This window comes from Lissotriton helveticus, chromosome 4_1 (assembly GCF_964261635.1).
Source record: "Lissotriton helveticus chromosome 4_1, aLisHel1.1, whole genome shotgun sequence".
Classification (NCBI taxonomy): Eukaryota; Metazoa; Chordata; class Amphibia; order Caudata; family Salamandridae; genus Lissotriton; species Lissotriton helveticus.
Window position 1 is genome coordinate 1,144,958,085 of NC_136063.1, and position 27,404 is coordinate 1,144,985,488.

The window sequence follows — 27,404 nt, forward strand, 5'->3', positions numbered from 1 at the left end:
CTCTTGGGGTATACACGCTGGAATGGTGGAGTAGCGTGCGACCTACGGACCCCTTATGCAAAGTTCAAGATGGTTGGAACCTCCTCTGTCCCTGAGGCTCTGATCAGGAGAGCAGCCAATTAGCCCTCTGGAGTCATTTTTGTGGTTCTGGGATCAAGATGCACGTACAGTCCTTCCCACTCAGACAGCAGTAGAAACACCCACACTCTTCTTATAAGGGTAAGTGAATGCACCCACCCTCTTAATTCCAAAGGGTACTCTGTGAATTAACAAGACCACCACCCACACCACTTTCCTGAAGAAGGGCACCTGACTCATAATAGCAACCCCAAGGCCGAAACATGTTGACCCCCCACTAGGTGCTGTGGACCAATGTGTAAATGTACAGGAATTTATATAGCCCAAATCACCAAGCGGTTTCTAAGCGCTTGCTTAGGGAACCCATCCTGGTATTCCCCTGTGAGATAACCCCGGCAGGGTATCCGCAAGGTGAAAGCCAGGCATCCCACCACGAGGGGCCGTTGTGGAGATTAAGCAAGCTATTGCCCAGAGTCGCAGAGTGTGAACCCATGAATCGAGTAGGCACCGGAGCGAGAATTGTCGAGTCCATGGACATTTTAGGACTCAAGACCCTGCCGAGCCGGGAATTGAACCCTGGTCCCGGGCTGACCTCTGCTTCCAGGTCTGCCTCCTCTAACCAGTGAGCCACACTTCTCCACGATTCTCTTCTCCAATCATTAATCCACTCTAACACCACTGTTTCTTTTAACCATATCCCTTTCCTGACTAAATAAAGTTTCTTCAAACAGGATTAGGAGATAGTTTTAGTCACTCCCCATGACTGTGAACCACAAAGAAAGTCTCCCTCCTGGTAGAGGTTGGTTAATCACTTGGAGAACCAAACCCTCAAGTGATTTAGACCCAATGATGACACAATCCTCCCTACCTCACGAACAGATAATATATACCGCATATTGAGAAAGTGTTGTTGAGGGTCTCTGATACAACACATCAGAAACTCTGGTTCGTTGACACTGGTGATTCATTCCTCTATGATTGCCGTTCTACTAAAGTTGGAAGTTGAATGAATCTCTGCTTGTTTCTCCCTCATATTTAACTGGGTAATGTACAAAGACCAACTGCCAGCTCCACCTAGTCATGTGACCCTGGCTGCAGGCACCAAATGGTTAGGACAAGAAAATGCCAACTTTCTAAAAGGGGCATTTACTGAATCGTGACTTAAAATCCGACTTTGCTAACAAAAAGCGTTTTAAATTACAATGCTTTAGACACAAAACTCAACATTCCTCCAAATGGAAAGTTATCCCTTATTAAATGTAATAAGGTAAACCAATGTGATATTAAGGGAGAGGCAGGCATTGGAGATGTGAAAAAATGAATGTAAGTTTTTTTTTTTTTTTACTTCTAGGACATGTAAAAGTGAAAAGTACATGCCCAACATGTTACATACATTGCACCCTGTCCTATAGTCTGTGTAGGGCCTACCCTAGGGGTGACTTAAATGCATTAAAAAGTGAGGTTTATAAATGTTTGAGGCCGGCCCCAGAGGTTGTAGGCGTTCAACTGTGTCTCGATTTGAATGTGCAATAAAGGTCTTTTAAAAATAAAAAATAAATTAAAAAAAAGTGAGGTTTATGCTTAGCATAAGGCTTATTTTGCCAGTTCAAGATGGCAGCTTAAAACTGCACAGTAGACTACAATGGCAGGCCTGAGATAGGTTTAAAAGGCTACTTAAGTGAGTGGCACAATGATTGCTGCAGGACCAAAAGCATCTCTTAATTTCTGGGCCCTGGGTACATGCAGGACCATTTTACTAGGAGCCATTTTACTAGGAGCTTTCAAGTAAATTAAATGTGCCAATTGGGTGGAAGTCAATGTTGCCATGTTTTAGCAACAGAGCACCAGCACTTTAGCACTGGTTAGCAGAGGTAAAGTCAGAAAAAACAAGAGGATTGAAGGCAAAACGTTGGGGGAAAACCATGGCAAGGATATCAGGTCAAACACCAGGAATATCATATTGCCACTTATTTTATTGCTTACTTTCCAAGCACAGAAAGGCTGTCACCACTCCTGATTAACATAGATGTGCTAAAATATTTTTAGAATCATTTCATACACAGTGCAAAGATGGAGTCACTTCAATTTTCCGAGTGAGGACTGATCATGGACCTAACCATATCCCTTGAAAAATTATAATATCAGCCTACATATTGCATCGACCAAGTGTAGCAAGCATGTCGGACTATCCAAATGTTTTCAAGAGAGTTTGGAGGACTGCAGTAAGAATTATTTTAATAAAAAATGTAGTCCAACTATTCATTTATAATACGATTGTTCAAATAAATGTTGTTGCAAAGACCGTTTTAAATAGAAACTCATTAATTGTTCTAATATATGAGGGTCTTTACAAGTATCTACAAATATTATTTCTCTGCAACAGCAGATTGTGCTAGTGTCCATAACAAAATTGTTTTCTGCGCCCTCAGAACTGTATTGACTGAGGATCCTTTATACCATATTCAATTGAATGCAGGTCACTACCCTGCAGCCTTTGACATTTGCACACATTCCAACATTACCCAGAAGGTGAGAATAGATCAATGAGTAGCATTCAGTGCCAGTAAATTAAAGTTGGTCCTGGGACAAGTACATAGAAGTATATAGAAATGCAGGTCCTTAGGGGGAAACATCCTTTACAACGCATCTTTTACCACGCAGTGCCTTTATGACGCAACTTTTACAACGCAAACCATTACAACGCATTGCGCTGGGGGGCGCTCTAGGATAGGGAATAAGTTTAATTTACTATCCCACACCTTCCCTAGTGTCGACGGGGACTGGAGTTGGAATAGTAAATTAAACTATTCACTATCCAGCACCCCAAAGCGCTATGCGTTGTAAAGGATTTCGTTGTAAAAACAACGTTGTAAAGGCATGCGATGTAAAAGCATGCATTGTAATGTCATACATCCGTCCTTGTGGCAAGGCCAAAAGTTGGCAAACTGAGCAAATCGGGAAGTTTTACAAGAGGACATGAAAGGTTCTGGGTTTGAGCAAAGTGAGAGCTTGCTTTTTGACGACCAGTCCAAGAAGGGTTTGTTCCAAAGCAAATGACTCGTCCTTAGGCAAAGTATTATAGTAAACTTAAGGATTAAGGGCTTCGACTAGGAAAATGATTGTCCTGAGATGGTTTGCGCTTACATTTCGAGCATTTCCTTTTCATGCCATTTGAAATATATATCGTCTTTGTTTTCTTGTGCTAGGTTTGAAGATGGGACGGTTTCCTTCCTAGACATTGTAGCCCTAGGACATGGATTTGATGTGCTGGAAAGGCTAACAGGTCAGTGTATAAAGACTGCAACAATGCGGTGCTTGTTTTGCTACTGTTTTGTAATTTTCACTTTTATGCATGCGTCTGCTTGGCTGTTCAGCATTTTTTCTTGCATCCTATGCAGACCAGCATTGGAGCCTTATGTATTACTAAGACAGTCATGACTGCTGTAATTGATTAGCTCTGAGTGGTCGCTTATGTACCAGCCACCTTAAACTTGTTCGATCTTTCCGCGGCTTTCAACATACCGAACCCTCAGCTTCTGTAAAGGTGCTTGAAGGTCTCTGGCATTATGGACCTGGCACACAGCTGATTTCCGAACTTCTTATCCACCTGGGTGGTCAGGTGTCATTATCCCTGTGTCCATCTGAGGTATGACCTTTAGTTAGTTGAGTCCTGAAAGGTCAGTGTTAGCTCCAATTTTTTTCAACATATACACCCCTGTACTAATCATGTAACGTTTTATTATTTATGAGCACTGAAAATATGCAGATTTTTTTCAAGCTCTCCAGGAGTCCAGCTCAAAATGCTGAAGCTTTATCTGATCCCTTTCTGGCCACCTTGCCATGGCAAGACATTTGTCCTGGTGGGGGAACGTCGTTTACGATGTAACTTTTAGCACACAGTGCTATTACAACGCGGTTTTTAAATCGCATTCTATTACAACGCATGACTCTGGGGGGCGCTCAAGGATAGGGAATACTTTTAATTTCCTATCCAACACCTTCCCTAGTGTCAACGGGGACTGGTGTTGGAATAGTAAATTAAAATATTCACTATCCAACACCCCTTTCTGTTATGCGTTGTAAAAGAATGCGTTATAAAAACCACGTTAATACAGCATGCGTGCTAAAAGCATGCGTTGTAACAACGTACATCCGTCCTGGTGACTTGTGTCACAAATCTAGGAATGAAATATAGTTTACAGTTGTTATTTTCTAATCCAACCAATGCAGTTGTTTTATTGTCTGTATTTTTCAACTTGGTATGCTCAAAATAATTATACATCTGTTTACATTTTTTGCATACAATTTAAATACCTAATGCTTTAGACATAACACAATTAGACCAAAACAATGCCATCTCCCTTGAAGAATCTACAAATGCATTGCATACGCTACAGCTGGTACAAAGTTCAACAGCAAGATTGTAGAATCCTAGGAGATCTAATTCCGTCTCCAAATTCCAGCTTCTGGCAAAACAACAAATGTTGTTTAAACCATTCTGTTTGATCAGAAGGTCCTTTTCAATTCATAAACTCCACTGTAACAGTGATTGACACTTTACAGACCCACTTGCTTGCTGGCTCTGCCAATGTCCTGTGAGTGTTTATTTAAAAGATTCAATACACAGTCATGCGGGGCAGAGCTTTCTCTGTAATCAATCAATCAATCAATCAATCAATCAGTCAATCACAGCATTTATATAGCGCGCTACTCACCCGGAGGGTCTCAATGCGCTTGGGGAGGGGGGGTCCGCTACTGTTCGAACAGCCAGGTCTTGAGCTGCTTCCTGAAGGCGAGGTGGTCTTGGGTCAGGCGGAGGTGGGTCGGGAGGGAGTTCCACGTCTTGGCTGCGATGTAGGAGAAGGATCTTCCTCCTGTGGTGGCTCTTCGGATGCGGGGGACGGCGGCGAGGGTGTGGTTGGTGGATCGAAGCTGGTGTGTGGGAGTGTAGAAGTTGAGGCGGCTGTTGAGGTATCTTGGACCTTGGTTGTGTAGGGCTTTGTGTGCGTGGGTGAGGAGTCGGAACGTGATTCTCTTGTTGACTGGGAGCCAGTGCAGGTCTCTCAGGTGTCCGGAGATGTGGCTGTGTCGGGGGATGTCCAGGATGAGTCTTGCCTAGGCGTTCTGGATTCGCTGGAGTCTGGCAGTGGTTCCGGCGTAGAGGGAGTTGCCGTAGTCCAGTCGGCTGGTGACGAGGGCCTGGGTGACCGTCTTCCTGGTCTCGGTGGGGATCCACCGGAAGATCTTACGTAGCATGCGCAGGATGTTGAAGCATGACGAGGAGACGGCGTTGACTTGTCTGGTCATGGAGAGGGAGGAGTCCAGGATGAAGCCCAGGTTGCGTGCGTGGTCTGTTCGTTTGGGTGCGCTGCCCAGGGCGGGGGGCCACCAGGAGTCGTCCCAGGCGGAGGGCGAAGGTCTCAGGATGAGGACTTCCGTCTTGTCTGAGTTCAGTTTCAGGCGGCTGTTCTGTAGTTGTGAAACATTGGAATGCCTTACCTGCCTCATTAAGGTCACACATCTCCTTTGTTAGACCTAGCATTTCTTGGTGTGATTGCCCCTGACTTTTTGCCTCTACCCCCTCTTTTTTTGAGGCTGTGGTGGATTTCGTTTTACTGACTTAGATGCTTTGGGCACTTTGCCACTGCTGATCAGTGTCAAAGTGCAAGTGCTCCCTGTGTAAAGTGTAATGGTAATTGGTTGTCCATGATTGGTATGTTTGCCTTACTAGTAAAGTCTCTAGTAAAGTGCACTATGTGTGCCAGGGCTGGTAATGCAAATGCTACCAGTGGGCCTGCAGCACTGATTATGCCACCCACACAAGTAGCCTATAAGAGAGAACTCAGGCCTACAACTGCAGTGCCTGCGGGCAGTTTGTTAAACTGCCATGTTGTCCTGACAAGTGCACCCACTTGCCAGGCCTTATTCTTCCATTTCCATGCACATCAGACACCCCTATGGTGGGTCCAAGGTACCCCCTGGGCAGGGTGCAGTGCATGTGAAAGGTAGGACATGTACTAAGGTGTGCACCATGTCCTGACAATGAAATACTCTCCATTTCGTTTTTCACTGTTGAAAGGCCATCTTGCCTATAGGACAGAATGGGGAGGCTGTGTACTATGTTTTCAAGCCTATCTTCCCAAAGGTTTAAGATGGAGAGGTGATGGTTAGTGTGCCTGAACTCACAATGAAATAACACATCTTTTTATGTAGGTGGTTTTTGCATTGCACAAACTCTTTTTGAAGTGGCTGGGTTTTAGAGCTCTAACATTTCAAGTTCAAGTTCAAGTTTAACATTTGTATAGCGCACTTCTCACCCAGAGGGTCTCGAGGCGCTTGAGGGAGGGGGGTATTTTATTTATCGAATATCCGAGTTTTTAGTTGTTTTCTGAAGGAGAGGTGGTTCTGTGTGAGGCGGAGGTGGGAGGGGAGAGAATTCCAGGTTTTGGCCGCTAAGTAGGAGAAGGATCTTCCCCCCATGGTGGATCTATGCATGCGTGGAATTGCGGCGAGGGCTTGATTGGACGATCGTAGTTGTCGGGTGAGGGTGTAAAAGGACAGGCGCGTGTTGAGGCATTCGGGTCCAAGGTCGTAGAGGGCTTTGTGTGCGTGGGTGAGGAGACGGAACGTTATTCTCTTAGTGACCGGAAATGTGAGCTTGGCGGGGGATGTCTAGTATGAGTCTGGCTGAGGCGTTTTGAGTGCGTTGGAGTTTTTTCTGTAGTTTGGCTGTGGTTCCGGCGTAAAGGGTGTTTCCGTAGTCCAGTCGGCTTGTGACCAGTGCGTGGGTGACCGTCTTTCTTGTTTCGGTGGGGATCCAACGGAAGATTTTTTTGAGCATACGTAGAATGTTGAAGCATGATGATGAGACGGCGTTGACTTGTCTGGTCATCGAGAGGGAGGAGTCCAGGATGAAGCCCAGGTTACCTGCGTGGCCCGTAGGTATGGGTGCGTTTCCCAGGGCCGGTGGCCACCATGAGTCGTCCCAGGCGGATGGGGGGATGAACCTAAGATGAGGACTTCCGTTTTGTCCGAGTTCAGTTTTAAACGGCTGTTCTTCATCCACTCGGCTACTTCTTTCATCCCTGTGTGTCTCTGCCTGGTTGTGGGTTGACTATCTGGATTTGAAAGTGATAGGATCTGGGGAATGTCTTGACCCAGGGGAGGAGGTGAGACAGCAACAGGCTGACCTACATCTGGAGTGTAGAAGGGAAGAGTAGTCCTAGAGGTGAAGAGGCCTGGGTTGCTGCCATAAAACAATGGTCACATCTCCTGCTGAGTGAATGAGAATCCAGACCCCCCCATTAATCAAAGGAAGAAGGTGTCACTGGCAGGGAGGACCAGGAACTGGTTTGACCAGGGGTCACTGCCCCCCTGAACACAAAGACTTCAAAGACATTTAGGGGTATAACAATGAGAGCTGAAGCCCCTGAACTTTGGAATGGAGAAATGGAGTGATCAAGACTGTAAATGATTGAACCACTTTGTGGTCAAGAGGAACCTCTGCCAAGGAAGAAACTGCTGAAGAGTCGGAAGGAAAGGACTGACCCTTGCTGTGTGTTCTGGGGCTGGCCTGCAGTTTACTGCTTTAACCAAGGAGAGGCTAAAGGGACTTTGCTGTGTGCTGTGTCCCCCTGGTTGAAAGGATTTTGCTTTGTGCTGTGTCCGGAAGTAACATCCCCAAAGGCCATGAGGTGAGCTGGCTCCCTGTTGCCGAAACTCAGGAACACAAACATTTCAGGAGAGTCTCAGCGACACTGTGTGCATGTGCTTTGTGCAGCCTGAGCCCTTTGTGAGGATTGTCCTGTGATTGTGTGCATCGGAGTACAAGTGAGTCTCAGCAATGCTGTGTGCGTGTGCTTCATGCAGCCTGAGACCTTTGTGAGGAGTGCCCTGTGATTTCCCTGTTGCAGCCTAAGATCTTCTTAGCACCAGTGGCCTGAACTGGCAGCCCCAGAGGAGCTGAGCTGCAGGCCTGAGCCCGCCATTGCCATAGCGGGACCTCGAGCCAACCCCTTCGATGGAGGCCCGAGTTACGCTGCCCGGAATCCACAAAGTTGCATCGTAGGCCCAAGTCGCGGGAAGAGGAGAGGAGAGGGGGGTGGCACCTCCCAAGTAACGTGTGTTGCCACCTGGGGTGGGTTGCGGGCTCGGAGGGAGACACTCTCGGCTTCTCCCAGTCCTGCAGCGCGAACCTCTGCTTCGGCTCATATCACGTGCCGTACTTGCCAAGGAATGGCAGTACCGGGGCTGGTGTGCGGAACTGCATTTGGTTTACACCATACCCGTGTGGGGGCATCTGTTGACGGAAGCTAACCGCTAGTCAGTACGAGTGGCAGAGAGACCACCTAAGGCACCGTGATCGGTGCTGTAGTGTATTAAGCATTGAATTATTTCTGCATTACAAACGACCTGATTGTCATATATTACGCATTGCATTATTTCTGCATTATAAGCTACCTGTTTGTCGTATTACGCATTGCATTATTTCTGCAGTACGAACTACCTGATAGTCGTATTACGCATTGCAATATTTCTGCATTACAAACTACCTGATTGTCGTATTACACATTGCTTTATTTATGCATTAAGAACTACCTGATTGGTGTATTACGCATTGCATTATTTCTGCATTACGAACTACCTGATTGTTGCATTACACATTGCATTATTCCTGCATTACGAACTGCATGATTGTTGCATTATGCATTGCACTATTTTTGCATAACGAATTACCTGATTGTTGCATTATGCATTGTATTAGGTTGCATGACAAATTTCCTGATTGTCGCATTAAGCATTGCATTATTTTGACATTATGAACTGCTTGATTGTTGCATAACGATCTGCATTTTTTTATATTGCAAAGTGCCTGATTCTTGCATTACAAACTGCATAGCATTGCATAAGGACAGCAGTGGATCATTTAGAATTGCTCATTAATATCGCCAGAACTTACAAGGGCTGGCTGGCCTAACAACCCGCCAGGAGGAATATTACAATACGCATATATTGGATTTATATTGTGTGGTCTCATCATATATCTTTTTATATAAATTTATACTTGTTTTTATGATACTCGTGTGAGTCAATTTGAGGTGTCGTCATTGGGTTACTGAGAGCGTGGTTGAAAATACTTTACACACTTGCCTTGAAGATAAGCCTGGCTGCTTGTGCCAAACTACAGAGGGGGTGCGCATGGGCTATCTGAGAAGGTGTCCTTCCTTTCCCTGACGTGGAAGCAAGGGTCCCTATTTGGCCTAAGCCCCCGGTCTAACATCCCTATTTAAATTTAGGAAGTCTTTGAAAACTTGGCTATTTCCATCTTCCTGAGGGCAGATTCAGCTCTGCTTGTTTAGGTTTGTTTAACCCATTGTATATTGTTGACAATTCACACTCTTTAGGGAGCCTAAATAAATAAATAAATAAATAAACAAACTTGGCATTATTCGTGCATCATGTTTGAAAAGGCAATGATATGGCATATTTAGTGAGTGATCACTTGTGTTTAAGCTGCATTTGTGTGGCACTTGGAGAAACAACAATATGCTTTTGGCACCTTTTTACACAGTTCTTTATTGTTTTGTTTTAGACAGGGGTAGTATGTATCTTTTTCCGGTGGTCACAGGTGGAACCGTCTAACTTGATTCTCTTCTTTCTGGCCTCAAGTCGTTCCTCGGGAAAAAAAAACAGGCAAGGATGATGATTTCGCCCCCTTCTCTTTTAGGGTAGGGAAAAGGAGTGAGGGGATGCGTTAGAGTCACCTATTGACACCACCAGTGTCACTGCTCTGCAGGGGTTTACTCGGACGCCAAATACTCTATCTGGTACAATATTTGGCCTTTCCTCCTTACTTTTTTAGAAACTCTAACCCCCTCCCTGCTGCACCGGAGGACCGTCCGTCTCTCCGGAACCCCTATGGAAGATTACCCCGGAAACGGGTACTTACCTCTGATAGCCATCCTCCTCCAGTGAGGTCAATCGGAGCGTGGGTCAATCCGTGGTGCCGGATGGGGTCCAGCTCCCTCTCTTGTTTGACTTCCAGGGAATTGGCCCCTGCTGCGCGGGTCTCTGCTCAGTGCGCGACTGGATTCTCTCTTCCTGCGTCTGCTTTGGCGTTTCTCCCCACACTGGATGTAAAGTCCTTCCTCTATCTCTAGGCAATTCCTCCTTCATCATGGGGGATGCTGCTTATCAAGGCTGTCTCAGTGGTTTCATTGCCGGCAATTGGTTCTCTTGACGATGTCACGTGAGGGTTCTCGTAACCCAGGAAGCCGATGTAGTGAAAGGCGTCATCCCGATCTCTCCCGGCAGGATCCTGTGAAGTTGAAAGATAAAGGAGAGGAGAGACGTAAGGGGGGAATCTGTCCTCACTGTCTCCCACTCTCGTGGCTTCCTCAGGTAGGTTGTGACAATTTGTCAGCAAACAGTGTGGCCCCATCCACACATCTGAAAACCTAGTATCACTACACACCATGCAGAAAGTTTAACAGCAGGGCATATGTCGGGATGCACGCAAGTACACAGCGTCCACCCACTATTTTCACCGGTTGGGCACTGTCCGCCCTGGCAAGAACTTGGGCCCCACAGAAATATGCTGAACTTGCCCCAGTGTAATTTTCAGACACCGGGACATGTTCAGCAGCGCCTGCACATTGTCTGCTTTCCATTCCCAGCAGCAACGTGCAGGCATGGAGGGAGCTTTTTTTCACCTCCAGATGGGCAGAAGTTAAGGGTCCATCAGACCTCCTTTTGTTTGCATATCCTTACTGGAGTGGAACTTACATGGAACTACACATGTAAATGCCACAGAGGGTAAACAAAGGCATACTGCTTATCTCTTCACAGGTACTTAAGAGAGGCATGCTTTTGCTTTTGTTCAGTCCCTGTATATAAGGAATGCATGCACTGCAAGAATGTCAGATGTGTTGGTCTGTCCCAGTATTTTCACAAATAACAATTTCCGTAGCACTATTTTATTTCTTTTATAGCGCTACGCAATCTAATGCAGAGTGTTCGAGCTCTTCACAAAACATACCCATTATACATTGACAATAATGTACATGTGTAAATCAATGTACAAGGTGGGTTACATGAGACAGGCTTACACAGTTTAGAAGTTACATGTCCTTCATAACTCATTGTGCTATATTACAAGGATTCGATGAATGAACTGCAGGTAACAAAGTATCTTTGTGTTCAAAGCAGTAGCACCACTTACCTATCTACATAAAATAAGAATCTATCATCTGCATGTTAAAAGAAGTGCTTTGCAGGAGACACATTAACCTTCTATACTACTTTGATCTGGGACTACACAAAACACAGATCTCTCCAACAAATGTGTTAACCTCAGAGTTATCTCATCATTATTATTATTATTATTCCCTGAGATTTATTGGGCACCTCTGCAGAAGGTGACTTAACCCCATAAAATATTTTAAGATGCAGACTTTTCAGCCAATTAGGCATAACAGATCTACTGTCATGCTTCTCTTTGTTGGCAATTTCTTCGTGGCAGTGTTAAAAAAATTAAATGTTGATGCCCAGATTTTGCGTCAGGATTGCGCCACTTTTTTGGTACAATCCTGACACCAAATCTCATTTGTTAAATCTCATACTGCACCTAAATATACTCATGATATACCTGATAAACATATGTGTGTCTTAATATCTTGTGATGTATTTCTATAGGTACTGTATCGATCCCCCTATTCCTGAACCTGGTTTGGTTAATAATTAACTAGCAGCCATCCAACGGTGCAAAAACCGTTATCTGATTAAGCCACACCACGGCACAGAAGCGCGTTATCTGATGAGGTCATAACGCATGCCATCTAATTAGGCAAGCACTATTCCTCCAGCCCCTGATAAGGAATACGGAGTTCTCAAAACAAATCAAACCTACAGCGACCTGGAAATTCCCGTAGCCATTGTTTTGATTTCACCGAGAACTTCAGTAAAAGAATGTGCGAACGAACCCGTTCGTATGACATCCTTATTGACGTATATATGTCCATCCTTACGTCAATCTCGGCACCTTTCAGGTATAAATATTACCGACATTGCCTTAAGCAAACACACGCGGTGGTGACGAGATTGGAGCAGCGAGACTTGCCGAGGAGCCCAGCAGAGAGAGCGAAGCCCACTGGCGCTGCCCCGCCTTCCTGACGCGCTGAGAACGAGACGCTGCCTTTCTCCTGCCGAGAAATCCAGCTCCGGCGCTTCCAAGCAGCCCTCGCCGGCAGCTGGAATATCAAGACCTGGGATAAGAGATACCAGCCCTCCACCATTCTAGATCTCAGGTACCGAACTGAACAACCCCTTGCAGAGAATTCTTGAGTCAGTCCCTTGGCAAAACAAACTTAACTTAAACTGCTACTTATCTACTCCCGCCCACGTATTAGGCTTAGGTCAGGTACACTGGGGTAGGCGTGGTTAGAAGCACCAGTTGAGTACGATTAGTCAAATGTATATATGTATGTATCTATTTTATCCATTTTAAAGTATCATATGGCTCAGAAACCATATCAATGTTTTTTCAGTATTATTTTATAATTCTGTCTTTACTGTATGCACTTTACTTAACTATAAGTATTGCAATAATAGCGATTCATTTCTCTTGTACGAGAAAAGAGACTGATCAATAAATACCATCTTTTATTGAACACGCCCGTCTCTTCCTTTTCTCTACAATCCGGTGAAACTAAGAATGCACTGAACTGACTGAGTAAAATAAGTTGTCTTTTGTTTTCACACGACTCTAGAGATACACTCTTGATTAGGGGAGAGCAAAGTTGTCATGTTCTATGGTTGTCAGAAACTAAATCCCTTCTTGTCTATCCAGGGAGGTTAAAATCCTCCTTGCCTATTCGAGAAAGTTTCTAGTGAACTCTGAGCTAGCTGGCAAACACAAAACTTTAAGTCTAATATCGTCAGTAGAAGACCTAGTTAACCTCCGTCCTAGGTCTATACTATTGAAGATATTATTCCAATGCGCAGAGCCTATTGGGATAATAGGAACTACACTACAATCTGATGTCTCTTCTTGTGATGTCACTTCCAGTGAGGCCACTTCTTGTGATGTCACGTGCAATGTCGCACATCGTGACATCATGCACTGTGATGGCACGCGTCATGATTTCAATTACATACTGCCTAACCTGGTTAGTTCCCCCACTTCTTTTTTAGGACCTGTGGCCTTTTTAAAAGGGATTTCACCAAAAATGTATATCAGCAGATAACCTAGCAATGCCTGCCGTCCATTCAAGGGAAATTAATCATTATGTGCTCAGTACAAGTTAGATGCAGTCGGATTAATTAATGGTAGTGGTTTATTAACTCACCACACAGAGGACTTCATGCGCAGTAGGCATAGAGAATCAACTGAGGAAAACGAAAGAAGAGTAAATTTAGAGTGAGAACACTGCATTTTAGGAAGGTGCTTGACATTGCGTAGGTGCACAGAAAGGAAAGCCTAATGACGTGTTGCCTGCAGCATAGGAATACGTAATGACATCACTGCTGTATGGCAATGACTTAACAGTCGTAGGAGACCAGTGTTATGACAGAGAATTGAGGACATGTGCATGGGACCGCAAAACTATAGTGTATTTTCAGTCTACATGTGTGATAGTCCTGACTTCTCTTCTATTCTATTTTATTCCATTCTATTCTATTCTATTCTATTCTATAGGAGCTTATATAGCATATAGATTCCCCGGAGACCTCCCAGCACTGATAGTGTGCCACAGAATACTAAAAGGAAATTACAGAGACTCATTTTGGTAAAGCCATTTTTTTAATGTTTTCTGAAAAGGAAGTTCCTCTCAGAGAGATCAAAGATAGAAGGAGAGGCAATTCCACAGTTTAGCTGTGTTGTGGGAAAAGATTGCCCTCCATATGTTGTTCTCTTTATCACAGGGGTCTTTGAAAGAGAGGCATTAGAGTAGCATAACGATCTTCCTGATATGTAAAAGGGTAACAGGGAGCGAGCGATCACAGGCCTTTTGTCACAAAAAGCCTGATTGGTAATACACAGTGATTTAAATGTAATCCTCTCAACCAAAGGGAGCCAATGAAGGAGGCATAAGGCTTGCCGGGCAAATTGTTGTCTCGGTACATATTACAAAGTCCAAACAGCAGAGTTTTGCAATACCTGTAATTTCTTTAATGTGGTTTTGGATGCCCCCAGATACAGTGAGTTGCCATAGCCCAGGCGTTAGAGGATGAGCGCCTGGACCACCAACCTTTTTGAGATTTGGCGGAAAAGGGGAGAATTTTGCTGAACATCTTTAACATGCCATAATAGGTGGCAGCTAATTTTACAGCTTGAGAGTCCAAAGTTAGGGATGTTTCCAACCACATTCCTAAACTTTTTATAGCTGATTTTGTGGCAAGAGGAGGAACTAAGCAGCTTGACCAACCCAAGTCAAAATATTTATTTGGATTGCTGCCCAGGATCAAAAGATCTGCTGTGTCTCTGTTTGGTTTGAAACATAACAACAAAAGAGTGTTTACTTGGTTAAAGAACACACAAGTCAATAGAGCACAAGGGAGGAACAACACCAATTTGGTTTGTTCAGAAAGCCCTCACTCACCGACCTGGTCGGTGACATGCTTCATCATCGGGCCCCACTGGGTGTGACCGAATGTCACCCCAGTGTGCTACAATGCCAGATTTACTGCGGAGCAGGTAATGTGAAGATGTGAAGGCTAAGTGGTGGGTTACGTGAACAAAGTGACGTGGTGAATTTAAAAATGCCTTGTATGTATCAAAAATTCATTTATTAACTGATCACCAAGAGCATATTAAAAAATGTGTTGGTAAACAAGGCCAACTAAATTGGATGGTCTGTTTCCAATATCATTACGTGATGGTCATGGTCAACATGTTTCTGCCAATATTGGTGTAATTAACCTGGCATTCGTCAGGACCTATAGTGAATAAACCCCGGCGGTATGGACACGCTAAGGCCCACCCTACCAAGGGACGTGAAAGTAAAATATTTGTCTGTGCAAGTGCAATGAGGAGGGGGCTTCACCGAATAAAAAACGGGACGCGCACACCCTTCTAGTCTCTTGATTAGAGACTACAAAAATAAAATGCACCTATGGAAGCAAGAGGTACAGACAAACACGGAGAGACAAACAAACAATTAATTCTTGTTCTGAAATTTGCCATTGTCAATGTGGTGACTTGTGCTCATGTGGACTGGCAAGTGCACACCACTGAACTAATTTGTAAAGTTATGTGACTCCACCTATCAGTGTGTATTAAACTATAATACACCGTAACATTACTCATGTGCGGCCAAACTCACGCAGTGTCCGTGTCACTGGGCACACACACTCTAGTGGCCAACGGTGCGCGTGTGTAAATCCATGCATCAATAGGTAAATACATAACACCCTGGGGCATATAAGCTTCGATATTAAGCCTGTTTGAAATACTGGATGTGTTCACAGTGTAGAAGTAGAAGTAATGGATCAATGGGCCAAGGGCCACTATCCCCTCAAAAAAGTTAGCGCGATACTAAATGCGAGAATTCTCACTTGAATGGTGAAAAACTGTCACCACATAGACCGCGGGAGGGGGGTTGTGGCGTATTTGGCACATCCTGCAAGTGAAAAGCAAACAAAAGGACAAACTGTCAAAGAAAGCCTTAAGAAGTACTTAGCTTGTGCTTGTTGAATGGCCGAGGGAGCACTCACGCCCACGACGCCAGGAACCCGTATGTGAACCTGTGTGGCCCTCTGAACCGAGTCTCGATGATCGGGACCTGAGGTATACAGACGGGATAAGTAGCGAGAGCTGGGTCAGCAGCGATCGTGTTTCCGAGTCTGGGCATGGCCAAAAAGTGCATGCGCGGAGTTAGCCAATGTCTGTTTGGTTTGAGACAAGGGCTTTCCATCCACTTGGCAACTATCTCTAGGCAGGGGCCTAGTGAGGGGGAATGTAGGACCATGACTCTGAGTAAGGAGAAAGACCAGTTGAGTATGGTACACCTATAATATTCTTGAGATCCCAAAACGGAGGCCAATATCAGCCAGAGGTTTCAAATATGCATTGAAAAGAGTAGGGCTCAATCAGGAGCCCTGGGTTACTCCACATTTAAGGGGGAGAATATCTGATGTACAGTCTCCCTCAAAAATTTGAAAGGTCCTGTTTTAAAAAAAAAAGATTTGAGCCAAGCCAAGGCAGTACAGGTAATGCCATAACTGTATTCAATCTGTGAGAATGTTATAGCTTACGGTTTCGAAAGCTGAGATGATATCTAAAAGGATGATAGCTGCTGAACCTCCCTGATCATAAATCGTTTTGGCTTATTCTACCACCACCAAGAGAGCAATCACTGTGCTGTGATAGGGACAACATCCAGTCTGGGTAGCATGCAAAATATAACGTTTCTCTAAAAATACTGAGAGCTGAGGGTGGCATGTCTTTCAAGTATTTTACCTATTTAGGGCAGGAGAGAAATATTACAATAATTCCCTAGTTCACGGGGATCGAGATTGGGCTTATTTAGAAGTGCTTAAACAGTGGCATGTTTCAGTGCTATTGAGAGCAAGCCTGTGGTAGAGAGATTAGCCAATTCAAGCAGGGAGGGGAGAATCACCTCTGCTGCCTTGGCTAGAATGCATGGGAAAGCTGTCTTCTTAGGTGATTTAATTTTGCATAAAAAGGCGGAAAATCAGTCAGCTTGGATAGGTTGGTGACTGTCACATTTCCCTTGGAGTTACCAGTGTCAGAGTAAGTGACTGATTGAAACGTGTTATAGATGGTTGGAATTGTTCTCTGGGGGTCTATACAATAATATCCCAGAGAACATTGTTGTGGGGGAGAAGCTAATTGCAAATCATGCTTTCACAATCTGAAATAAGTGCCTGTTTGGTAAAGCAAATACATTTGTCATTAAGAATGATTACTAGCCCTCCTCCCTTCTTGTTCTCGCAGTCTTTACATGTAAATAAGGGGCCAGATGCAGAATTTCGGCGTTTGCGAACTCATTTGAGCAAATTGGTATGTGTGTAGCAAATTTCAGTGCAAAATAAGGAATCGCAAAATTACCACCAACTTCAAGTTGGTGGTAATTTGCGAATTTCTTGAAAAATGCCCATTTTTGCATTTTTCAAAGTGCCATGTGATGCACATACATGCCTTTAGGGCATGTATGTGCACCACATGTGCACCCATGCTTATTTCAGGGGTGCAACAGGGTGTCCTTTGGACACCCCTGCACCCTTGAAATTATTCTCAATTTGCGATTAGCAAATTGCGAATCGCAAATTGAGAATAATTTCACATTCATTCCTATGGGCCTCCTGGCCCATAGAAATGAATGGGAAATTATTCCTTATTTGCGATTAGCAATTTGCTAATCGCAATTAAGGAGTTTTAAGAAATCGCAAAAAAATAGCGAATATCTACATACATACCATTTTGCAATTCTCAAATAGCGATTCCTTAAAAATCGCTATTTGAGAATCGCAAAAGTGTATCTTGATACATCTGACCCATAGTATCCTGAGGGCAAAGGCTAAACAAGGTCCAACCCAGTCTCACCATGTAGCCAGGATGCTGTAAGAAAAACTGCATTGGATTTCTTCTCCTCATAAAGGGCAAAAAGTTCTAGCTTATTAGCCGGAACTGATATGGAATTCATTAAAACATTCCCAAACTAACTTTGTCAGGATTGTGTGGTTTGTTTGCACCCCATACCCCAGACAAGGACAGAGAGAAGTTTGTACAGGTTGTTTCTATTGCGTAATCATTGATGGAATGAAGACAGCTTTCTCTGAAGTTTCCTCGTAATGCTGATAATTGAGTAGAAGAATAAACTATCTTACTTACTAAGTATGGACCAGGACTCCTGGGCCCTGGCACCTGGTCTCATTCGGGCGTGGACGGGTATAGATGGGCTTACCTTTGGTGAGCACCACCTCTTATTTTATAGAGAAATGCAAAAAAGCTGGAGTGCTGATAAAAATGGCATTTCTCAGCATGCCCAAAAAGTGCAAAAGTGTGAGCAGGTATTTAAAGCCAGGATTGAAACAAATCGATATTTCCTCAAGCAGAGATAAAATCCACTCACTTCCCCTAAATATGCAGCAAGTCAGGATGATTTCCCCCTGTGCAGAACCCTAGCAGGGCATCCATGCACTTTCTCTGAATTTACAGAGAAAGGCAAAAAAGCTGGAGCACTAACAAAAATGGAGTCTCAGTTTGTCCGGAAAGTACAAAAGTGCGATCAGGTATTTAAAAGGAGTATTTAAAAAATCGATATTTCCTCAAACAGAGCTAAAATCCAATCACTTCCCCACAAGTTAGCAGCAAGTCAGGAAAGATACACCCTGTGCCTAACTTGATACCATGGAAGTGATAGATGTCTTACTATTGAACAATACAGGCCTCATTACAATGGCAGATGGACTGTCACCGTCAGCCCATCGGTGGCGGTGCCACTGCCATCACACCCTGCATTACTGCCCGCCACATTATGATGGCGGGCTGTTGGTTGGCGGTCGGAGAGACCGACCGCCACGGATCCGACGGGCTCAAGGAGCCTGTTGCGTCGTCAAATGGAGTGTAATGCCTACAGTGGTGCTGCTCAGTCACCGCCGTAGGTATTACAACGTCAGTTTCCGCTGGCCGCTTCATGGCAGTTTACCCACCATGAAAAGGCAGGCAGAAAGAGACATTAGGGGCCTGTGCCCCTTTTCTTAGCCCTCCAACATGGGTCCTGGGGAGCACATATGGTGCCCCCTAAACCATGCGGTGTCTGCCACATGGTGCAGGGATATGTGCAGAGTTTATCTCTTTTACTGCAGCGTGTGCTGCAGCCCGCAGCACATGTTGCAATACAAAAGATACACATTGTAGTGCTTCAAAATAATATAGGGTCATATTTATCAAAAGTTTTTTTTATTTAAAATTTAAGGCTGTTCTTATTTCTAAACCACGAGCTATTCTGATCTCATTGAATAATTTCTTAGCCAGAGAAGCACTCTATGATTTGGCAAGACCTAACAAAAAGCGTAAGGTTCGAGATATTGAATTTTTTGTGCGACCGGATTACTGTCATACTACGGTGCAATTAAGATGGCAGTTAAGACAGCTTATTACCTTATTCCAAGCAAAAGGAGCCCAAGCATTCCTTTTAAATCCGGCCAAACTTAAAGTGATTCATAAAGAACGCTCCGTTTTTTTTACCTCCGAGGTGGCAGCCAAAGAATTTTTGATGTCTATCTGAGAGGATTACGAACTTTGAACTATGAACTTTGAGTTTTGAACTAATATGGTTATCAGCTCTAATCTGTGTCTATCCTTTATTCCTGTTAGGAGTATAATAAGAAATTAATGTAATATATATTGGTACATACTAATATGTTAAAAAGGGGGAAAGTAGGCTTAGTAAAGGCTAGTAAAAGATTTAGCGAATGAATGATAAAATTTGCTTAGATTTTCTTTTGAAATTTTTAGATATGTTTTCGATAAGCGGCTCTAAAATGATTATGAAGAGGGTATAATAATCATGAAAAGAACCACACGATGAGAACCACCTAGCGCTCATCACATCATCAACACGAGGGACTATCATGTCCCTCTGCCCTGATAGCACTGAGGGGCGGGGAGGGTGGGGGCGGCTCAGGGTGAGCCCAGAGGGGGGTGTGGGGAGGGCTGGGGAAAAAAACGAAGTTGCAAGTAAAAACAGAACGTTTATTATTTCACTATGTGTAGCTATTTTGCCATGTTTTGCGAAGCTTTTTGTCAGGGAGAAATGTTTGAAATTCCACCTGATCGTATACAGGTATTTTTTGCATAATCTGGTACCTCATCTGCGAAATAAATGTTGTTATAAATGGGAAAATTACGGGTTTGCTCTTGGAATATATGTGGTTTGAATAATAGAAAGAAGAGGGGTATAGCCGCACAAATCTTACAGACTATGAAAAATTATATATTGTGTATTCAGGAATCACATATAATGTGGAAGGATAGACATCTATATACAGATCTAGGTATGCAGTTAGCTGTATGTACGTCCCAAGGTTCAACAACAAAAGGTGTTGCTATTTTATTCAGGAAGGGCCTGGGCATACTAATTTGTCATAAGGCAGATAAATATGGCAGATGGGCAATATCAGAGTTCAAAATCAATGACATATTATGGACTCTCTGTGCTGTCTATGCTCCAAATGTGGATGATCCAGCTATCCTGGACCTTCTAAATTTGGAACTAGCCAATTGGTCTTCATCATTAATACTTTGTGGTGACTTTAATATTCATTTAGATTCTAATAAGGAAATTTGTGATGTATCTTGCTATCAGGGGGTTAAAAAGAAGTCATTTATGTCTTTACGGTGGATGTATGACGTTACAACGCATACTTTTACTCCGCATACCATTACAACGCGGTATTTACAACGAATACCGTTACAACGCATAGCGCTTTGGGGTGCTGGATAGTGGTAAGTATAATTTACTATTCTAACTCCAGTCCCCGTGGACCCTAGGGAAGGTGTTGGATAGTAAATTAAACTTACCTCTTATCCTAGAGCGCCCCCCAGCGCAATGCGTTGTAATGTCATGCGTTGTAATGCCCGCGTTGTAATGGTAGTGCGGAGTAAAAGTTGCGTCGTAACGGGTGTATACCCTTTACGGTCATTGGTTTTGGACCATGGTTTAGCCGATGTAGTCTATGAAAAAAAAACATCATCTCCCGTGTTTACATTCTTTTCCCATCCACATAAAAAGTTTGTACGTTTGGATTATTTTCTCCTTAGGAAATCATTTATTCATGATACAAATTTTGAGTTATTTCCACGCATAATTTCTGACCATAACCCAATACTGATTGAAATCAAAACTGATAATTCAATTATTCAACCGAAGCTTTGGACTTTTGATCGTAAATTATTATTTGATTCAGAATATAGAGATATGATGGCTATATGGATGAAAGAATTCTTTGATTTTAATAGAGGAACTGCTTCTGTGCAAATTGTCTGGGATACGTTCAAATCAGGGATAAGGGGAGAGACGCTCTCTTATACTATAAAAAAACAGAAAATTATGCGTGAAAAGAATGAAAAAGCACTTGAGAAGGTATTATTTTGGGAAAAGGAACTAATAACAGCAATTGTATGCCAACAACCAATATCAAATATAGAATCGAGCCTAGCGATCAGTAAAGCTATCTGTTATGAATTCTTTGCAGATAAATCAGCACAACAGATGGCAAGTTATAAGACCCAGATTTATGAAATAGGTGAAAATACAGGGAAAATTTTGGCAAAAAGAACTAGACAAAAAGAAGCTTACAACACCATTAATATAATTCAAGACGAATCTGGACAAATGCATAATAAACAAGAGGACATTTTGGAAGTTTTTCGTAAATTCTATCTCAAACTCTATACACAAGAGAATGACCAGTATTTGTCTGATGTATGTTTGAACTTTGCCATGGAAAATCTCCTACCTTCCCTCGCTTATGATCAAAAGCTGGCGTTGGATGCTGCGATCACTTGGGAAGAAATTGAAAATGCACTAAATTTACTAGCAATAGGCAAAGCAACTGGTCCGGACCTTATCCCGCTAGAATTTTATAAGTCTTTTAGAAGTTATATAAAGTGCGATATGCTTATAATGTTTCTAGAGGCCCAAAAAGGTGTACCACCAGAATCTTGGGCTTCATCAGTAATCATGACATTCCTAAAAAAAGATAAAGATCCAGTTAATCCAGCTTCTTATAGGCCAATATCTTTAATCAACACCGATAGTAAAATATATTCGAAAATACTTGCCACAAGACTATCAAAGATAATACCGCTAATTGTTTCTCGTTGGCAACATGGATTTATTCCTAACAGAGATACGGCTGACCATATACGCAGAATCATAGCTATGATGGATTGGGCAGAGGCCTCTAATACACCAATAGGGATTACCCAGTTAGATGCTGAAAAAGCGTTTGATAGATTGGCATGGCCCTATCTCTGGGACTTGCTATCCATGAAAGGTTTCGGATCAGGAATAATAAATGCATTTAAGGCTTTATATAAAAATCCAGTATCAGCAATAAAAATAGGCTCTACAAAGTGTGCATTATTCCCTATTCAGCGAGGAACACGCCAGGGATGCCCATCCTCCCCTCTTCTTTTTGCATTATACATAGATATCTTTCTTAATCAGCTAAATAGGGACGAGAATATAGTACCGGTACAGCTAGGAGGCACTGAATATAGAGCTCTCGCCTATGCAGATGACTTGGTAGTGGTTACTAAGGATATTGAAAGAACCTTTTTGAGGATTGAAGAATTAGCGGAGACATTTGGGGCTTTTTCTGGATATAAACTAAATCTGTCCAAAACTCAAGTTCTTTTTATAGGTCCAAATCCACCGCCAATTAGAAATATAGTTTCTGAGGCAGTCTATCTAGGAATTAAATTGACTACACCTATTTCAAAAATTCCTAGTCTAAATTATACCCCGATTCTAAAAAAGGCGAAGTCAACCTTGGAAAGAATAAATCATTTACATCTGTCTCTCCATGGTAGAAATAATGTCTTAAAGATGCTTATATTGCCGAAATTTATTTATTTATTTAGAACAATCCCTCTAGAATTTCCTGTAAGCTTTTTTCAAGAAATTGAAAGAAGCGCAGCTAGATTTCTGTGGGGCTATAGAGGCATTAGGCGAGCATATAAGAAGATGATTATACCGAAAGATAGAGGGGGTTGGGCTGCACCACACTTTCTATTCTACTATCTAGCAGCTGTACTTCAATATATATCTCCGCTGATTGCTGGTAATAAAATCCCTACTTCTCTGGCACTATATCCAAATATATTTGAACTTGTATTAGGTACTGAAGCTAATCATCACTTGCTAAAAATAATAGAACCAAGCTACTATAAAAAAACAAAATTTAAGATTCTAATGGCAGCGTATAAAGCTTGGCGAATTATTAAAAAAGTGGTTGGTATCAGAAAAGTCACAAGATACACTCCATTAAATTCAATCCATTGTTTCCCTTCAATATTTAGAGACCAAGCGATGAAAAAATGGAATACTAAGGGGATTTTTTTTCTCTCTGACTTATACACACATAATTTTGATTCGTTACTCTCTTTTGGTGAACTTCAAAAGAATTTCAAAATTCCTTCCCATGATTATTTTAAATACTTACAGATTCATAGCTTTTTACATTTACCCTCTAATGTAGCAAGGCAGGACTTAAACCCAATTCTGCTTATAGATAGCTTAACCAATAAAAGAAAAATCGGCTATTACTATAATATTTTAATGACTTACCTCCCGGATGACTTTAATAATCTGTGTGGCAAATGGGAAGAAAAGTTAGGAATAAAGGATTTATGTTTAAAAGATTCGATTAAAATGGCTACCTCTATCCTATTTTCTGGGCGCACCCGCACTCAACATTATATGATTTTGTGTGATCTTTATTATACACCTGCTAAGGTTCTGAAATGGGGGTCCACTGCGGGAATTAATTGTAATCGGTGTAACATGAGAGGGGCTGACACAATACATATGTTTTACTCTTGTGCAAAACTTGCAAGGTTAATCTCTGATATTCAAAACTTTATTGAAAACATTTTCTGTAAAGCTATTGCTATATCACCTGAATTATTACTATTTGGTGTCTTCAAAGACTCAATGGATTTAGAACAAGCTAACTTATTATTTATCATGATGTCTGAATTGCGCGCATGCATCACGCAGGATTGGATCAGCCCAGAACCGCCGTCGTTTTCTACGTGGAGGGATCGTTTCTTAGCCAGATACAAACTTGAACTGGCAATATATGCAACCAAGGGAAGAAAAAGGAAACTAATTGGTATAAAAATTTGGACACCAATTCAAAAGTGGATTGATGGAGTAATGACTTAAGAAGATCTATGTTCTTCCATTCTCTATGTCTCGTATTTCTTTTTGAACATATTTTTTTTACAAAATGTATATGTATACTTTTAATAAGGGAAGGATATGTTATAATCTGTTTAAACTTGCAACTCAAATCTCAATAAAAATAATTTAAAAAAAAGGAAGTGATAGATGTCTTACTATTGAACAATACAGGCCTCATTACAATGGCAGATGGACTGTCACCGTCAGCCCATCGGTGGCGGTGCCACTGCCATCGCACCCTGCATTACTGACCGCCACATTATGATGGCGGGCTGTTGGTTGGTGGTCGGAGAGACCGACCGCCACGGATCCGACGGGCTCAAGGAGCCTGTTGCGTCGTCAAATGGAGTGTAATGCCTACAGTGGTGCTGCTCAGTCACCACCGTAGGTATTACAACGTCAGTTTCCGCTGGCCGCTTCATGGCAGTTTACCCACCATGAAAAGGCAGGCAGAAAGAGACATTAGGGGCCTGTGCCCCTTTTCTTAGCCCTCCAACATGGGTCCTGGGGAGAACATATGGTGCCCCCTAAACCATGCGGTGTCTGCCACATGGTGCAGGGATATGTGCAGAGTTTATCTCTTGTACTGCAGCGTGTGCTGCAGCCCGCAGCACATGTTGCAATACAAAAGATACACATTGTAGTGCTTCAAAATAATATAGGGTCATATTTATCAAAAGTTTTTTTTATTTAAAATTTAAGGCTGTTCTTATGTGTGAACATTAGTTCAGCACAGTTCCTTCTCATTCAGTCGCACTGGGTGAAAGGGAGGCTTTGTTTGAGTGCTTTAGGATGATGGCTATCAAATTGTGATAATTAATTCCTATTGGTGGGTTTTGAGTATACCTAACGAGTTAATTTGCCTACTTTAGCTGCCAGTAGGAGACCAAGGAAAGGAATATTTTTTCTGTCTAGATGACACGTGAAGTAAAATGCGGAGCACAACCATTAAACCACTCCAGAATAGTTTGGCTTAATTCTCATTAGCCTTTCATATAATGAGAAATTCAATATTATATTGTTTCTACAGGATCACGTTTATCAAATATGGATCTCATGTGCTTTAAATATATTTAGTCTAAAAATTATGACCATATATTAAGACTAGGCTAGGTGGAAAGGTACTGACCTGTGAAGTTCTACCCATCTGCTTGTTATTTTCAAACCGAAAAAAAGTTCTTGTTGAGGGCTATGTTTCCCAAAGCCATTAGTACTTTTAGTGATGAATTTGTGTTCCTCAAGATCTCTTCCACTGCCTCAGGTTTGCCTGTTAGGGAATATTCAATTGGATTAAGTACATTCTTAGTATCATTTATAAAGAATGATATTTTCTGTGCTTGTTCCTGTATAAAAAGGGCATAAAATAGAGCAAAGGTTTCTACGATGGACCCTATACCAGATTCTATACACCTCCCAGAGGGAGGGAAAATCCCTTTACGTGTCTTGTAGGGAGGGGGTAAACTTGGAGAACACTTGTTTATTTTCTCTGTTAGAAAGCCCTCTTCCTGTTTGTAAATTCACTCAACCAGAATTCCATCAGAAAGATGACTGTGAATTTCTAAATTTGATCTTATAAGGCAGATCAAAAGCACATTTTTTGTAGTGATTCAAATTACTAAGGAGATTAAGGCATTTGTACCTGAAGTCAATTTCTTTTTAAAGGATATTCGCTCCTCTTTCATCTGCACTCAGACAGTGTCAGATTTCCATGAAATTAGTGAAAGTTATTCTCCCTCTGCACATGACATGTTGTACTGTATGTTTTTTATTCTAGAGATTCCACATCCCAAATAATTGTTTTTTTCAAACAGGTAGCCTTGTTTATAGAAAATGATTTGTTTATTAGGGGGTTGTGTATCTCTTGAGGCAGCGAGCCTCTGTACACTCATTGGGTTCTGAGTACAAGCCTACTGTCTACAACCATCCCATCTCTGGATATTACCTATTTTTGGTTCTGATCTTTGTTGGCGGGGTTGTATCAGGGCTCCTGTTATGAAATATACATATCTTTTCCCAGGAGTTTGCACAAATAATATTTAATACCAGAAGTCATTTTAATGGAAAGCGCCCCATGTGTGCAACAGGTATGTGTGCCTGCTTTGCATGCCCCCGGGGAACTTTGGTATTACAGAAAGGCAGCCCTTTCTGTAATACAGATAGCGCTGGTGCACATATAATGCCAGCGCTTCCACCAGAGGGTGACCTCTCATTTGCATGGAGGCGTGGCCCCTTGCAAATGAGGGAATCCATTTGCCTCTGTGCCTATGCATTATTATAGACGTGGGCGCAGAGGCAAAAAAGCTGTCAAGAGGCACACTGATAGTACTCTACTCAAAAGGTGGTGCATTGTCAGTGCGACCCCTGATGGCAGCCCTTTGGAGGGGGGAAGAGGATCTCATAGACCTCCCAGATACTTACTGCACATGCCTGCAAGGGAATGTCTCACCCCTTTTTAAAAAGCAGGTGGGTTGCCACCTGCACAGCGAAACACGGAGAAACTGCTTCAAAACTGCTCTGTTTTTCACTTGAGTGTGCTGCCCCAGGGCAACACAACTTTGAGGGTGCCCTGGGGGCAGTGCATTCAATGTAATAGGGCGCACTTGCTCTGTTAGGGCCCACTGCACATGTTTTAGGGTGTGCCATGGCAAAACAGGGAAATGCAGCCTATGTGTAATAGGGCCCCTGATGTTCACCACAGTAATGTCATAGATGAGGGTTGAACATTTACAGTTTCCCCACCTAAGCTTCCCTTACCCTATAATAGAGTAGGGAAGGTGAGATTTCAGTGCAAGAGGGGAAAGTGATAAGAAAACACCAGGCAGAGAGGAGACAAACAGGCTTTCATGTAAGGAAGGACCCTAAGGACATAAAAGAGTTAGCAACATTAAAACATTACTCATGACTTATTTTGCCTACTATGAGGCCTATTAGGATGGCGGACGGACCTGCGTCCGGCCGCCACCCCCGAGGTGGAGGGACCGTCCGCAGGGGAAGTGGCGGTCCCTCCATACCAATTAGGATGTGACCGCCACCCTGTCGGTCACATCCCGTATCTTTAACCTAGCTTCAAGCAGCACCCGCCGCAAGGTCAAAAATGCATTTGTGCATGCAAATGCAGGGGGGTACCATAGGTACCCCCCATGTGCACCCCCCACCCCCCGACACCCTGGGGGCCCGCAAGGGCCCACCAGAAGCTATTGTCCACATGCTTTTCCACGGCGGTAAATCCGCAGCGGAAAAGCATGTTTACAAACCCATCGTAATTTGGCTGGCGGTGACTTGCAGACGCCGCCACCAAATTGCGGCCAACACCCCGCGGATCAGCGGCGGACGGACCTGCCGTCCGCCGCTAATCCCACCACCATCATAATCTGGCGGTGGGTGTTT

At 43.0% G+C, this 27,404-nt stretch overlaps 1 protein-coding gene across 1 annotated transcript in view; it reads left to right on the top strand.

The window, feature by feature from the left end:
* The window catches only part of LOC144828121 (molybdenum cofactor sulfurase-like), a 650,078-nt gene that overhangs the window by 353,491 nt on the left and 269,183 nt on the right, over positions 1–27,404 (top strand). The window contains exon 5 of the mRNA XM_078686242.1: positions 3,285–3,361. Within this exon, the coding sequence (XP_078542368.1) occupies positions 3,285–3,361 (77 nt within the window). The remainder of the gene's footprint in view (positions 1–3,284; positions 3,362–27,404) is intronic.